The sequence below is a fragment of the Genypterus blacodes genome, unplaced genomic scaffold (assembly GCF_046128005.1).
Source record: "Genypterus blacodes isolate CSIRO-AG114 ecotype Tasmania unplaced genomic scaffold, CSIRO-AGI_Gbla_v1 ptg000073l_1, whole genome shotgun sequence".
Classification (NCBI taxonomy): domain Eukaryota; kingdom Metazoa; phylum Chordata; class Actinopteri; order Ophidiiformes; family Ophidiidae; genus Genypterus; species Genypterus blacodes.
Window position 1 is genome coordinate 3,232,150 of NW_027466883.1, and position 15,351 is coordinate 3,247,500.

Sequence of the window (15,351 nt, forward strand, 5' to 3'; positions counted from 1 at the left end):
TTGATGGTTCCAGAGTAAATAAAGCTTTGTGTGATAGAGACCAACACTGCTGTCAAGTGTCAAGTCAAGAACAGCTGCATTTCTCATGTGTGTCCTTCAGCAGCTAGGAGTGTGCTTGATGACTGCCATGGTGGTGATTCATGTGTTGCTAATAAAGTTTGCATTTCTATAATAAATTGTGTCTTTTTCTTGTGAGGAAGGCGTCCATAAGCTTAATACATCCACTGACACCAATATCTCACTCTGTGGAATGACAATGATTGCGCAATTTACTGTGACTGCATTCTAAACAGTGAACTGACTCCATGGCTCACTGACAGTTTCACAGTGAGGCTTCCACTCTTCATCCTCATCCTTTTCCTCCTGTTCTCTTCCATTTCTTCTCACTCATTCTATCAATTTCTGTCAGCCTCTTCATCTGTCTCTCTGCTTGTAACTGGATCCTCCACCAGCCTGAGAGTGGCCTCAACTCTCACAGTTTCTGCCAGTGATGCACATCAGGCATCAGACATCCGTCTCACAGGAGCTTGACAATGAATACATCTGATCTCATTTTTCCTTTTGAGAGAGGGATCAGCAAATACGGGATTTGAAAGTTGCAGAACAGCTGAGCTAAAAAAAGTTATGAATTTGAATTACATCATGTAAAGAATCAAACACGTCTTCAGAGTTTTTTTCTGCTTCATTAGAATATGAAGTCTAAAGATCTGCTCTTTGACCTTTTTTGTCTATACAAACTATACAATGAAATGATCACAACCTCAGGTACGACCTGTCTGAACGAGTCATTGAGTCTCAGTCTATAAGCAAATGTGTGTCATCAATGCCAAATCAAAAGCTTTCTTTCCATGTACACCAAGGCTCTGGTAATTCCATTGAGATGATCCCAATTCAACCCTGAATTTGTGGAGTCAAGTTTCCATTTAGAGATAATTTGCACTAAATCCTGACACACACATTATGATCCTTCAGCTGTGGTCCTGGAGTCCAGCATTGGGCCGGGAGCTTCACAAGTGTTTGACGTTTCCTAAAAACGCGGAAATTTATCAGTGACAGGATCACAATTTCATTCATGGATGATGATGATGATGATGTCAACATGGTTATAAAACTGCAACAATAGTGAGGATGGATAAAGGAGAAATGATGAATGAAAAGCAAATCAGCTTCTTTTTTCTTTTCCTTTTTTCTTTTGATGAAACTATTAAATTGAGAGATAAGAGAAAATAAGACAACTCCAATTCATAATGAAGGACTTTTTCTCTCTTCTGTTGAGAATGTCAGTAAAAACCTATTGTGCCAAGATCATATAAATGTTTCATTATATCTACATACGTGTAACATGTTGTGCTTGGTGAGACTCAGTGACATCACTACAGGTCTCCTCCAGTCTACATGTGTGCTCAAGTCTTAAACCATTCATCCATTCACTGCACCTGCTTCATGTTATTATTTATTATTGTTTTCATTTCACTTTTGTTGGAGAGAATATAATGACAGAAACCCATTTAGACTCTTTATTTTTCTTTATTTATGACTGTATTGTGTTTGTCAGTGTTGATGTGTGCAGGTTTGTCACAGAAGGAGGTTTTTGTACGGCATCTTAACCAGCTCCAATCACTGTGGTACACGTTCCAAGCTCATCCTGACAATTAAGTCTACATTCTATGATCATTCTTCAAATCTACATGTCAGATTTACTTTTCTTGAAGAGACTGAAGGTCAAAATTCATACAGTAGCAGAATTATGATGGATGTGTTTTACTGCTTTTAAATACAGTTGGTGAGAAACTTTTCAACAAGTCATATAGTAACTTTACTAGAAATGAAAATGGTTTTGTTTTAGATCTAAATATAAAGAGAAATTAAAAAACAACCTCAGAAAAAGTATTCAACTTAAAGTGACCATTTGAATGAGTTCATTTCAATATTATGCAACAGTATTGCAGTTCTAAAAGTAACGATATTTTTTTGACATGTTAAAAAGTCAGTATATTTATGTCTACATTTTTTTCTTTTTTTTGCTATTTGTTTTTATTGAAGCAAACATTTTACATGACATTGCACATTCAATTATAGGATAATTTCGAGATCATTTTTTATACAGAAAGAGGGGGAATAGGAGAGAGATTGAGAGAGAGAGAGAGAGAGAGAGAGAGAGAGAGAGAGAGAGAGAGAGAGATTTTTAAGATTTATAAATAAATTGAAGGAGTATTGTGTTTCTTTCAATATGATAAATAAATAAATGATAAATATTTTATGATGTTATGTAATTTACTTTGCAAAAACATTTGGAAACATTTGCAGAATAATTTTCACATATTAAGCAAGGTGACTACATCAGTGTGTTGCTGAAATTACTAAATTATCTTTGATATGAATATTAGGAATTATTTGCTAACATTTTATCACAAACAAACTATATTTGTCCCTTGAAGTAATCAAACCGTAACTTTACAATGCAGATTGAAAATGTCAGCAAAGTAAAATTCTAAATTGTAATGTTCCTAAACACATCATTCACATTTAATGTATTTATATATTAGTTTGTGGTGATGTAGAACTCATCCTCTCAATTTAACTGAATTATCGTCATCGGTTTGGATTTGATACCTTTCAGACAGGATCATTAAAAATTAGGTATTATATTTATCATATTTTAACCCTCTCCTTCCTGTGTGATTCATGCAGCCTGTAGTGACTGTAGTGTTGAAGTCTGTTACTGATTGTGTGTGTCTTATGTGCATCTGTGTGTCCTCCACTGGAAGTGAATCTGCTCTTTGTGTGTCTCTGCTCTCCTCTCCAGCTGGCCCCATGGTCAGGCCCTCAGTCTCTCTAACCAACCTAAAACCAAGTACAGGAGATTTTCCAGCCGTAGCTGTAAAGGTTGAAAAGGGAAAAAGGCTCTATACAATGAAACTCTCTGTAGCCCTGGTGTCTCGCTAAATCGTAACCATCTGAGAAACAAGGTGCATACATCTCACTAAGATGGAGCAGTCTTCAAGAGAAGAACATCAGACTTGGACCTCTAAGTGCAGAGGACACTGGGCCAGCTTGACTTTAAAGGTAAAATGGAATCAGCTGATCTTTGGCTACCTTCACTGATTGGACGGTCCCTTTACTATGGCCCCTTGTTTTTGCATGTTAAAATTATAGTTAAAGTACTACGAGATGATATTTTTAGAAACTCAGGTACCAACATATTACTATGCTCAGTGTCCATGTTTAACCCCATCAGAGTGACTACACGACGAGTTACAGTGATAAGTTAAATAAATACATTAGATTAGATTAGATTGGATTAGATAAGATTAGATGAGTTCCACTTCTCGTGTGATAAGTGACAAACATTAAAGACAATTTATGTTTGATGCGGAAACATTATGGTTGTGCTATGAACAGTTTACTTGGAAATATACAATGATTTCCAAACCTGTTATTAAACTGAAGCAATACAATGGGGAAAATCTTCTTCTCTTAAACATTGAAAAATATTTGAACAATTCTCAATGATTTAACTAATTAAAGAGCTTATTGTGAGCAAAGATCCCATAGTGGACAAAAGTATTCATGTTGCTAACTTTACGAAAGCAAATTTAGGATGTTTTAAATATTAAAAATCTCTTACTTAATTTGTCAAATCTCACTCTGAAAGGTTTAGAGTTATAGTCGTCCTCTAAAGTGTTTAAATTCAAATCAAAAAGTTTCATATATTACAAATAAGTAATGCTGCAGAACACAAACATACTCAGTAGCAGCACATGAAGTGAAACAGCAGCTCTGTGTTCAGTGAAATGTATCCTGGAGGGAAATATATATCACATCCATTCCTGCAGTATATTGAGTGTAACATGTTGTGCTTGGTGAGGATGTGTTCAGCTCGGTGTTCAGTGGTCTGTGTCAGAGTTTCTTCTCCTTCAGCAGCTGCAGCGGCTTCCTGCTGTAACAGCTCAGAGTCTCTGCAGTCTGACTGAGGGAGGTTTTTGTACCACCAGAAATCACTGTGTGAACACGGGACTACTGTGGTAACTCTGACAGTAGTAAACTGCTGCATCTTCAGCCTGAACTCCACTGATGGTCAAAGTGAAGTCAGTGCTGCTTCCACTGCCACTAAACCGAGCTGGAGTGTCTGGCTCTCGTGTGCTCGCACGTCTTATTAGGAGCTTTGGAGTCTGACCAGATTTCTGTTGGTACCAGTGCATATAGTTATTGATGTAAACAGCTTGGTTTGTGTTACAGCTCAGAGTGACAGTGGATCCTGGAGTAACTGTCACTACTGGAGGCTGAGTCACAGTCACCTGACCGCTGCATCCTGTGGATGAAAAACAAATCATTGATGGATGATCAGAAATCAATGAGAGAAAAGGCAGCACACTGTGTTTGAAATGTTGCTGAGTGAATGAACCTGTAAAACAGCAGCAGGCCAGCGTCCAGATGAGGATGGTGATGAGAGTCATGGTGTTTGTGCTTTCTGCTGTGTTCACTCACAGATCTGAGTCCTGCAGTGTTGAACTCACACCACTATAAAGCTTCTCAGTTCACTGGAGGATCAGCTGATGATGCAAAGCCTCCTCTCTATGGAAATGATTTCTCTGCTCACCACACACTGAAGGCAACGTGGGACACAAACCCAGGGGGGAAAACAGCTTGGATTGACACTTTCTCACCTTATTGGGATGGAAAATATATTTACATGAGACATGCAGGTGAAGATTTACAACTCTTGGATTAAAATGGTGAACACTGTGGTTTGTAGGATTCATCTGTTTCTCTGCTTTATTTTCATTACAGGCTTTTAATATTTTTGTTTTAAGGCTGATTATTTCTTAATTTGTTTCCTAATTAATAACAATAATTATGTTCATATTATCTAAAATGATGTATAGTTGTAATTGAAATGTAAATTGATAATAAGGGAGCTGTAACTGTTTGTTTCTCATTGAAAGAAAACTAAAGTAAAAAGCCCCAAAAAAATATTTTAATTATTAAAAAAATCAATATATACTGATCAGAAAAGGTAACATCAGTAATCTTGAAAGTAGTTCAGTCTACTTCTAAAGATCAGACATGTTTCATAGTAAAGCTGCTTGTTCAAAGTGCAGGAGGTTTTTGTACGGCCACTTAATGAGTTTGTATCACTGTGGTGGACTTTTGGTGGAGGAACCAAACTCATCGTTGACTGTAAGTACCAGAGATTTATACTTTATACAACTTAAAGTTCATCATCTTTATACCAAGCTCAGTTCAGAGTGTGATGAAGTAAAAATTATTTTTTTTACAAAGAAATTTTTTTTTAAGTTTTGGTCTTCACCATGAAGTACTGATCATGAAGGTGGAGAAGAAATGTGAGGTTACGTTTAACGTTCTCTCAGATGATATTAAAGTGAGACATTTGATATGAAAACATGAATTTATGAAACTATTTGAGGGAAGTTTAATTTTCATCTCTATCTTACTCATACATTTTTAATAGACTAAAAATGTTCATTTGTTCAAAATGTAATGATTTAATTATGTTGAATTGTGTATATTCATATAGACGTTAGATTCAAATGTTGAGTTAATTCCTGTCAAACACATTTGTGACTTTATAAGTGAATTCAGTTTAACTTGGACTTTGTGTTCATGGTTCATTAGTTTAACATGAACTGAACAGGAAGTGAAAGAGACAGACGACTTAAGTTCCCACTGTACTTAAATTCACACACACCCACACACGCACTTAAGTGTTTCACGCAAAATATATAACATAAATTTGTAAAATTATAAAGCAGAATCAAAAAATAAATAAAAATAACGATCAACCTCGTTTTTTGTAAAATGTATATTGACGTGCTGTGGCTGACGGTGTAATAGAGAGAGATTTATACTCCTCTCCTCTCATCTCCTCTCCTCTCCTCTCCTCTCCTCTCCTCTCCTCTCCTCAGTGGGTGTGGTGCGGCCCACCCTGACCCTCCTCCCCCCCTCTACAGAGGAGCTGCAGCAGGGCAGTGCCACCCTGGTGTGTGTGGCCAGCGGGGGCTTCCCCCCAACCTGGAGGCTGGGCTGGAAGGTGGGGGGCACCAGCAGCTCTGAGGGGGTGTCAGACAGCCTCGAGGTCCTGGGGAGGGGCAGCTACTACAGCTGGAGCAGCACCCTGAGCCTGGGTGCAGACCAGTGGAGGAAGGCGGGCTCAGTGAGCTGTGAGGCCAGTCTGACTGGTCAGAGCCCTGTCACTCAAACCCTGGACCCTGACCACTGCTCACAGTAGATTTGGATCAACACTTTCTGTTTACAAATGCTGTTTCTTGTGTGTTAGAGAGCTGCAGGAGGCTGCAGATATCCTCTGTTCAGCTGTTTGAGCAAGTTCCCAAAATGAACACTGTTGATGTTTGTTGCTTTCCATAGCTGCTTTTCTTCATACTGAGCTTTATATTCATCATATTCTCATCTCATTTTTGCTAATCTGATATAGATTTCCTCTTTCATCAAAATGTAACACAAAAAATAAATTGCTGATATTTGAAATAAAACTGTCAATTCTCATGAGTTCCTGTATATTTTTGTGATGTTTTCACCACAACAAACTCCATTTCCATCAGAATCCAAATCAGAAGAGTTTTAACGTGAAGTAGGTTTTCACTTACAAGGAATTTGTATTGGTAGTTGGAGCAATCACCATATCAAGAGAAAGAAAGAGAGTAAATCTAAAAATAAAACATACAATGTTATTTACAGAATATATAGATACAATCAACAATTATACAGCTGAATGTGTCTATGGAGAGTGGAGTATGGAGTGTGTACACTATGGCTTTGAGTGTATAGATAAGTAGATCATACTAACATCACACCTGATCTTTATGATCACTCTTCCCTCAGTATCACAGTCAGGTTGAGTTTGTTTAATGGTACAAGTTATATTACCATCGCCTGTCTTTCAAAAATAATTCACTGCTGAGCCGACACTTTAATCAATGTGGTTGTTGAAACAGATTTTTTTTACTGCTCAAATACATAAATTAACTGAAGAAGTTTCTAGCCCTTTTGCTATATTCTAGCACCAGTTAAGGCTTCATCTATACTTCAGAAATATTCAGTTTTAATCAGGGGCGACATCAAAATGTGAACGTTGAAAGGAAAGTTCTGCTTGATGGCACTTGTGTGGATCCACAGTGATGTGTTCAGTGAACCACAGATCCTCATCACAGACTCTACCACTAAACTTCTGCAATTTACAATGCACTGTGTGAAACAGAGAAGAGAAGAGAGGTGAGGTGAGGTAGAGAGAACACTGATCCCGAGAGAATTTGTTTTAAATATGATCATGATTCTCCGTCATTACAAACTGTCAGACACCTTTACTCCCCTTTCCTTACTGGAATTATGAGCTGAATGTTGAACCAGAGTGGACTCAAGTGGCGACATCCTGTATTTTCTAGTCTGAAAATGTAAAACTACAATTGAATGAAAAGTGTGAAAATGTTAAATCAGTTAGCAGGTTTTGTTTACATAAGACAATGTCTAAGACAACATGATATAAAAATGACACGAACACAAAAATGTACAGAAAAACACAACCATCCTGGTTCTATTCATAAAACTATACAATGAAATGATCACAACCTCATGTAAGACCTGTCTGAATGAGTCATTGAGTCTTAGTCTAAGCAAGTGTGTGTCATCAATGCCAAATCGGAAGCTTCCTTTCCATGTACACAAAGGCTCTGGTAATTCCATTGAAATGATCCAAATTCAACCCCCCGAATTTGTGGAGTCAAGTTCCATTCAGAGATAATTTGCACTAAATCCGGACACACACATTATGATCCTTCAGCTGTGGTCCTGGAGTCCAGCATTGGGCCGGGAGCTTCACAAGTGTTTGACGTTTTCCTAAAAACGCTCAAATTTATCAGTGACAGGATCACAATTTCATTCATGGATGATGATGATGTCAACATGGTTATAAAACTGCAACAATAGTGAGGATGGATAAAAGAGAAATGATGAATGAAAAACAAATCAGGTTCTTTTTTCTTTTCCTTTTTTCTTTTGATGAAACTATTAAATTGAGATATAAGAGAAAATAAGACAACTCCAATTCATAATGAAGGACTTTTTCTCTCTTCTGTTGAGAATGTCAGTAAAAACTCAATGTGCCAAGATCATATAAATATTTCATTATATCTACATAAGTGTAACATGTTGTGCTTGGTGAGGTTTGTGTTCAGCTCTGTGTTCAGTGGTCTGTGTCAGAGTTTCTTCTCCTTCAGCAGCTGCAGTGGCTTCCTGCTGTAACAGCTCAGAGTCTCTGCAGTCTGACTGAGGGAGGTTTTTGTACCACCAGAAATCACTGTGTGAACACACCACCACTGTGGTAACTCTGACAGTAGTAAACTGCTGCATCTTCAGCCTGAACTCCACTGATGGTCAAAGTGAAGTCAGTGCTGCTTCCACTGCCACTAAACCGAGCTGGAGTGTCTGACTCTCGTGTGCTCACATATCTTATTAGGAGCTTTGGAGTCTGACCAGATTTCTGTTGGTACCAGTGCATATAGTTATTGTTGTTAACAGCTTGGTTTGTGTTACAACTCAGAGTGACAGTAGATCCTGGAGTAAATGTCACTACTGGAGGCTGAGTCACAGTCACCTGACCGCTGCATCCTGTGGATGAAAAACAAATCATTGATGGCTGATCAGAAATCAATGAGAGTAAAGGCAGCACACTGTGTTTGAAATGTTGCTGAGTGAATGAACCTGTAAAACAGCAGCAGGCCAGCGTCCAGATGAGGATGGTGATGAGAGTCATGGTGTTTGTGCTTTCTGCTGTGTTCACTCACAGATCTGAGTCCTGCAGTGTTGAACTCACACCACTATAAAGCTTCTCAGTTCACTGGAGGATCAGCTGATGATGCAAAGCCTCCTCTCTATGGAAATGATTTCTCTGCTCTCCACACACTGAAGGCAACGTGGGACACAAACCCAGGAGGGAAAACAGCTTGGATTGACACTTTCTCACCTTATTGGGATGGAAAATATTTGTATTAGATTCATACTATTTCAAGAACCTGATTAATTTGTTCTTTTAGGTTTTAAATTTACTTAACTTTATTTCAAAATACAAAGTTTGCAATAATGTTGCAATAATGAAATTGCTTAACAACTGCAAAAGAATAAATCAGATAAGTAGATCAAACTATACCACACATTTATACCTGAAATAGTGTTTAATGTATGACCATATTGTTATATGTGTGTTTATGAGGCAGCCAGAACCAAATAATATGATTTTAAACAAACGCTGCTTTGCCTGGGTTTTTTTTATTTCAGAATAATGTAATTGTGTGTGTGCCTTCATCTGATCTTCCCCAGCATAGACAGTTGGGTCACTGCTGCATCTGAAACTTTTTTTCACTTTTACAGAACTAAACTTAACCTCTATGCAAATCTGAGTTTCACTTCCCTTTAAGCAGGGGACTTTGTGGTGGATTTCGGATGAGACTGAGCTTAGAAACCATGATCTGGTGTTCAGTGGAGCGATGGTCCACATTTGGGTCTCTGACAGGCATTCACAGCTGCAGCACTTTCCTGTCTTGGGGGATTTTGTTCAACGCTGGGCCTTCACACACTCCCATCCACTAGAAATCCAGCACATTTTCAGCCTGGACTCCCCTGGTGGTAAGAGTGAAGTTAGGTTCAAAGCCACTGCTGCTTAAATAACCTTACGGATCTTACGACGCAGCACTATTGGGAGGTGCCCAGGCTTCTGCAGGTACCGACTCAGATCCTCATCATTGGCTGTGAAAGCTCAATGACACCATTTGTCCCAGACCAACAGTGTTTGATGGAGAGGACTGAGACACACCTGGACTGATTGTGAATCCTGCAGTAAGAATTTAACAGTAAAACACAGTAAAAACAGGTATCAAAAGTTAGATTTAGGGTAAAAGTAGCAGCATAAACAGCCACAATGGGCCTCCTTTCGGCAAGCACGCATATGCTCGTTGTCCACGTCTTTCAATATGATTACAAGAGCAATAGCGCCCTCTTGTGTCAGGAAATCTACTAGAACTCAAATTAAACGAAACGCCAAGCCAACTCTGGTCCACTTTTAATAATAATTTACATACTGTGATTTCAAACGGTATGGATTTGACTTCCACATATAACTGGAATGTTTTGGTTTTACCTACTCACAAGTCACGGTCAGTAGTATTTGTAAGTGCTTGTATCTACCTGTTGAGTACCAGAGGAGTGGGGTTTACGCCATAGTGTGTACATACAAGTGTATGCAATATACTATAAATGTTTAGCTTGCAGTGATTGTCTAAACTTGCAGGCAGTTTGAGGTATTTTTCTTTATAGGAAACCCAACTTTTCTGGTTCCCTGAGCAGGTGAAAACAAACGCAAACAATTATTTACAAGTACTGCTTGATTCATGGTCTGGGTTGGCTAATCAATACAGTTTATGGTTTGGAGTTTGGAGTCTGTAATTACACAAACGAATGATATGCATAAACATGGTGGAAATAGATACAAAATGGTCATTCCTTATGTTAGCTACAATTATAAAACAATGATATACACACTTTTAAAAGCTGTTAACTACAAGACAACACCAGTACATAATATACAAAAAAATGTAAGGTATTCCTCCAGTTCAATGCATTCTGACAAAACACCAACATTAAGGCATCATTTGTAAAAGGCACAGCTAAACACAAACACCAACACAATGGTTCTAAAGCTGTCGTACGTGTACTAGCAGTGGTACCTGTTGCAACCACAGATTATTGGAAATGTCCGGAGAATGAAAACATTTAAAGTCGAATTTATTCTGATGCCGTGGCACATTGTACACAAATAAAATAGATTTGTTTATTTATCGTAACTAAGGTATGGATTTGCACACTGTGTACTTGCACTGTGGTATGCATGGGTAATACTAATTTAACAGTGCAGCACCTTTGTGAGCACAATGATTTGAAGTGATTCCTGCACTTTGTGGCTTGTTGGGGAGGTGGTACTTGGTATGAAAGCAGTGATCTAGAAGAAAAATCATAGTGACGGAAATGTGGAAATGTCCACATGTGTCTGCACCAATTGCAACTAGGTTGGCGTTACAAACCCAATCGCCCATCCAGCGAATCCATGCACACAAAGAAGTGGAACAGTTTGAATCCACCATCAGGAATGAAAGACTTTCGCACACAAAACAAAGCTGGGAAAAAGAAACAACTCAAGAAATCCCATAACCGGAGGAATGGCTGAAATCTGAGCGTAATGCAGGACTGAGCGAGGACACTGGTGAAGCTTTGTCACTGCACAAGGACTGTGTTGTGCCATGCTGGACCAAAATACTTGAGTTTGCGTGCAGCTGTAGCAACGGCAGAAATGTGGTAACCAGCGTTGACGACAACACACACGCACGCGCACACGCACACACACACACACACACACACACACACACACGCACGCACGCACGCACGCACGCACGCACGCACGCACGCAAGCGCTCCAGCATGGCTGTGGAATAAGGCACATGGATAAGATATATTGGTGTTACTGGGAACTGAGACATGTTTGCATATTTTTCCACAAAGACTAGTAGGGTGCTGACTGTCACCATAGGCAGCAGAAGACAATGGTTGGGTTCAGCTGTCAATGGAGTTCACGTATAGTCTTTAGGATTTAGCGGTTGCTGCTCATGGCCTCCTTGGCTGCCAGGATGAGAGGAATGAGACTGGACAGAGGCTTGGCCAGTTTCAGGAATGGATGCTACAGGGACAGACGGAGGGAGAGAGAGAGAGAGAGAGACAGAGAGAGAGAGAGAGAGAGAGAGAGAGAGAGAGAGAGAGAGAGAGAGAGAGAGAGAGAGACCATTTCAAACATGAACGTAATACTCCCCCAGGAATAAGTAGGCATTATGGTCAGTGTGTATGAGTGTTTCTGAGAGATATAAGGAAGTGTTTAGGATATATGAGTGCATAAGAATGTTCTACCTGCAGTAGTTCTCTGCCCGATCCTCGTTTCTCCACATCCATCTCCAGACATCGCGACAAGAAGGACCTAAAGACCGGAGACAGCTTCTCTGGACTTTGCAGCTCAGGCGTCCCGTTCGTGGCGATTAAATACAATGCCTGAAATACATCAGAAGAGCGATTGTCACAGTGATCTTCTTCTTTCACAGTCTAACCTAGAATCTAAACAACTCTCACCCTGAGAGGGTTCTCATTGAGATATGGAGGCTCTCCCTCCACCATCTCTATGGCCATGATGCCCAGGGACCAAATGTCGACTTTGGGTCCGTAGGCTTTCCTTGTGACGACCTCAGGGGCCATCCAGTATGGAGTCCCCACCATGGTGCTGCGTTTGCTCTGCTCAGGGGTGATCTGGGCACAGAACCCAAAATCAGCTGGAAGAGAGAGGGACATGGGTGAGATCAATTGGAGTACAAATCATAGTCAAAATCACATGTCTTATTCACCCCGATATGGACCCTGTCCGCCTATAGATCTTTGCATGCTTGTGTGTGTGTACGGCGTGTAGGTGGTCTCTCACTGAGTTTGACTAAGCCGTCCATCCCCAGCAGTACGTTGTCACTCTTGATGTCTCTGTGGATGACCTGGTTGGCATGGAGAAACTCCAGAGCCTGCAGGACCTGGAGGCAGAGAAGGAAGGTCGGGTTCCAAAAAACATTTGGACGATCACGTGTGTACACTGACGATACAAAGCTGTTTAATAAGTAGAGCGAGATGAACATTAAGATAACGACGGCAATATGAGATGCGACTGAATAAGCTCCAGTGTTTCAACAAAGTAGTGGTACAAAACAAGCAGTAAGGAAAATATCATTTCATGATAAGTATTAAGTATTCCTGAGCAAATCTCTCATGCTGCAAATACATTCAACTCACCTCTCTGCAGACGGCAGCGATCTGAGCCTCGTCCATGCACGTCTCCGTCACAACGTCGGTTAGCGAGCCGCCGGCCAGGTACTCCATCACCACGAAAAGCTCGTCACCAACAAGGAAACTAATAACACACATGCGGGAGACTCCATTGGCAATGCTGTGAGCAGGGTAGAGCATGCGTGTCTGCTTGTGTGTGTTGGGCCAGTGTTACCTGTCTACAAAGTTGACAATGTTGGGGTTCTTCATCTCTTTCATGACCAGGATCTCGTTGATGATAAGCTCCTTCTTTGGCTGCTTCTGCAAGTTGATCTGTTTGATGGCCACCTGTCAATGCAGCACAGCATGATGAGTCCATCGTCTTTATAACGTCTATTTCATTTCTGCTAACATCCAGAGGCGCGGCTGTAAGCGTCTCTATATCCCATCGTGCGTTGGCCAAATACGTCAACAAAGTCGCCTTCGGGGTCCTCCACATGCACAATTGCAAGGTTCTACAGGGTAAATGTGGTCTTGTATAACCAATATTGCCCTCTCCTTCACATCTCTCCAAAGAGGTGAGAAAGGCTTCCTCGTTACATTGTTGGTATTACTCATCTCGGTGCTAAGAACACTGCCTCTGATGGTCAGTAGAAATGAAACAGAATGAGAGTTACTTGTCTAACTGCAGTTCTATGAATTTCAGATGTCACTCAAAAGGTCACAGGTGACTTTGTTGCCATAGGGGCTCGACCCACGCGTACTACAACGGGATGTTCAGTTGCCTGCCTGCCTGACTAACTAAGCTCACCTTTGGACAAGGAAAACAAGGTCAAAGCCCCGGCACAAATGTAGGAATAGATATCTTCCCCGTTATGACTTTGAGAGAGTTCCGTAGATTGAATGACAGAGATTAAAGCGAAACCTTACCGATTGACCTGTGGCAACATCCAAGGCTGTGTAAACTGTGCCGGACGCCCTAAAAGGGAAAAAAAGCGAGAGATGATTTGAATTTTCAACTGCCAACCTGTTGACTACAACCTTGCCTCGCCTCTCTTTCTTTCTTCACACTCACCCCTGGCCGATCTTCTCGAAGCCGATGTATTTCTTCTTCGGATCTCCAACGCTGACGATAGTTCCTACAGATCACACAACAAAAATCATCTCAGCGAGCTCTGCTGTGTGTGTCTGTGTGTGTGACATATTACTGCATTGCTTCTGGCAATGTTGCTGGGGGTAACGGGTAAACAGGCACATTTATGTAAACAGAGCTCTGTGGGAAAGGATTTTTTCAGTGTGTATTTTTGTGTATTTGTCGGTTACACACTGAGCTTCTCCATGATCTCCTCGTCAGTCATCTTGCCTCCCTTCTTCTTCTGCTTGTCGGCTAGTCTTGAGGCTGCGTCTCCATCCGGAGCTGGGAGCGGGTCTATCACCGACCTCGTGTAGACCTGACAAAAACTAATTTTTAGCTCATTCCGTCACGGCGATGTTCTAAAGGCGCCCAGTCTCCTCTTTCCTTTACGTCGACTGACAACAGATTCTGTGGGCCGCACTCACCGACTTTGTGTGCTCCGGACGTGGCGCCACGACAGGAGGCGGAGTGTCGTCGTCATCGTCATCATCGCCGCCCTTGCCTCCGGACGGGGAGGTCGACGTGCCCTGCTTGCCCGGCTGCGACAGCGAGCACAAAAAAGAACTCAGACGAAACTTATAGAAGGTCGTAGAAAGTATTGAGTGACGATTGCCATCTACGTTATGCGTAAGCGGGACTACTCACCGAGTTCTTATCTGAAAGAGACCAAACAGAAAAAGCGTAAGGAAACAGGAAGAAATCCGGTGTCTATCTGCTGATGGAAGTGTATAAAAGCTGACCTGAGGCAGAGAAACTGAGGTATTTCTGTTTCCCGCTGGTTGAGTCGTAGAACTTGAGAATGTCGAGGACAGCCTGAGGATTCTGCTTCTGTTCGGATTTGCTAATGTTGGAGGTTTGCAGGAGGCGGGCCCACTGCTCGGGCATTCCCTGAACAAACAAACAAACACAGAGCGTCACTGACAATCACAGAGGCGGGGGCATCCACGACATACAGAGACGACCCGTATATACGCTTTACATGAAGAATCAAACCAGGAACCTTCTGCTTCTTTGACTTCCTTTGTGATTCATTGTTTTTTATTTCTAAAACCTTACAATCAGGGAGGGGGTATTAGCTTTTAGGGAGTGTATGAAGATTATGAAGACTTTTATGACGTCATTGTGTGCATGTATGGTGTCAGTCTCTTACAGTGAACTCTCCGGTGACGGCATCAAAGCCCACGTGGATCGTGTGTTCGAAGTCTGATGGAGAGGAGATCTCAGGTCGATCCTTGTCCCGGTCCTTCTTCCTGCCTCCTGAACGTAGAAGTTGTGTTAACGCTCAACAAGGGTGTGTGTGTGTGTGTGTGTGTGTGTGTGTGTGTGTGTGTGTGTGTGTGTGTGTG

General features: G+C 41.0%; 1 protein-coding gene and 1 gene segment (V, D, J or C); one reads left to right on the forward strand and one right to left on the reverse strand.

Annotated features, from left to right (window-relative positions):
* Window positions 1-5,081: 5,081 nt before the first annotated feature.
* LOC143006148 (Ig lambda-2 chain C region-like) lies at window positions 5,082-6,268 on the forward strand (the record flags this gene model as incomplete). The annotated part of the segment is given in 2 exon segments: window positions 5,082-5,181; window positions 5,928-6,268. Coding segments are annotated over 2 exon segments (423 nt in total), but the record flags the coding sequence as incomplete, so codon positions are not given.
* A 3,805-nt stretch (window positions 6,269-10,073) lies between these two features.
* The window catches only part of LOC143006066 (serine/threonine-protein kinase PAK 2-like), a 9,498-nt gene continuing 4,220 nt past the window's right edge, over window positions 10,074-15,351 (reverse strand). For all 4 annotated transcript variants that reach the window (XM_076157402.1, XM_076157404.1, XM_076157405.1 and 1 more), the window contains exons 3-15: window positions 15,156-15,262; window positions 14,746-14,893; window positions 14,651-14,661; window positions 14,431-14,544; window positions 14,198-14,321; window positions 13,946-14,009; window positions 13,801-13,849; window positions 13,106-13,218; window positions 12,898-13,015; window positions 12,542-12,641; window positions 12,199-12,395; window positions 11,983-12,120; window positions 10,074-11,758 (exon numbers count right to left, since the gene is read on the reverse strand). In XM_076157402.1, coding sequence (XP_076013517.1) covers window positions 11,672-11,758; window positions 11,983-12,120; window positions 12,199-12,395; window positions 12,542-12,641; window positions 12,898-13,015; window positions 13,106-13,218; window positions 13,801-13,849; window positions 13,946-14,009; window positions 14,198-14,321; window positions 14,431-14,544; window positions 14,651-14,661; window positions 14,746-14,893; window positions 15,156-15,262 — 1,370 coding nt within the window. In that variant the 3' untranslated portion in view covers window positions 10,074-11,671. The remainder of the gene's footprint in view (window positions 11,759-11,982; window positions 12,121-12,198; window positions 12,396-12,541; window positions 12,642-12,897; window positions 13,016-13,105; window positions 13,219-13,800; window positions 13,850-13,945; window positions 14,010-14,197; window positions 14,322-14,430; window positions 14,545-14,650; window positions 14,662-14,745; window positions 14,894-15,155; window positions 15,263-15,351) is intronic.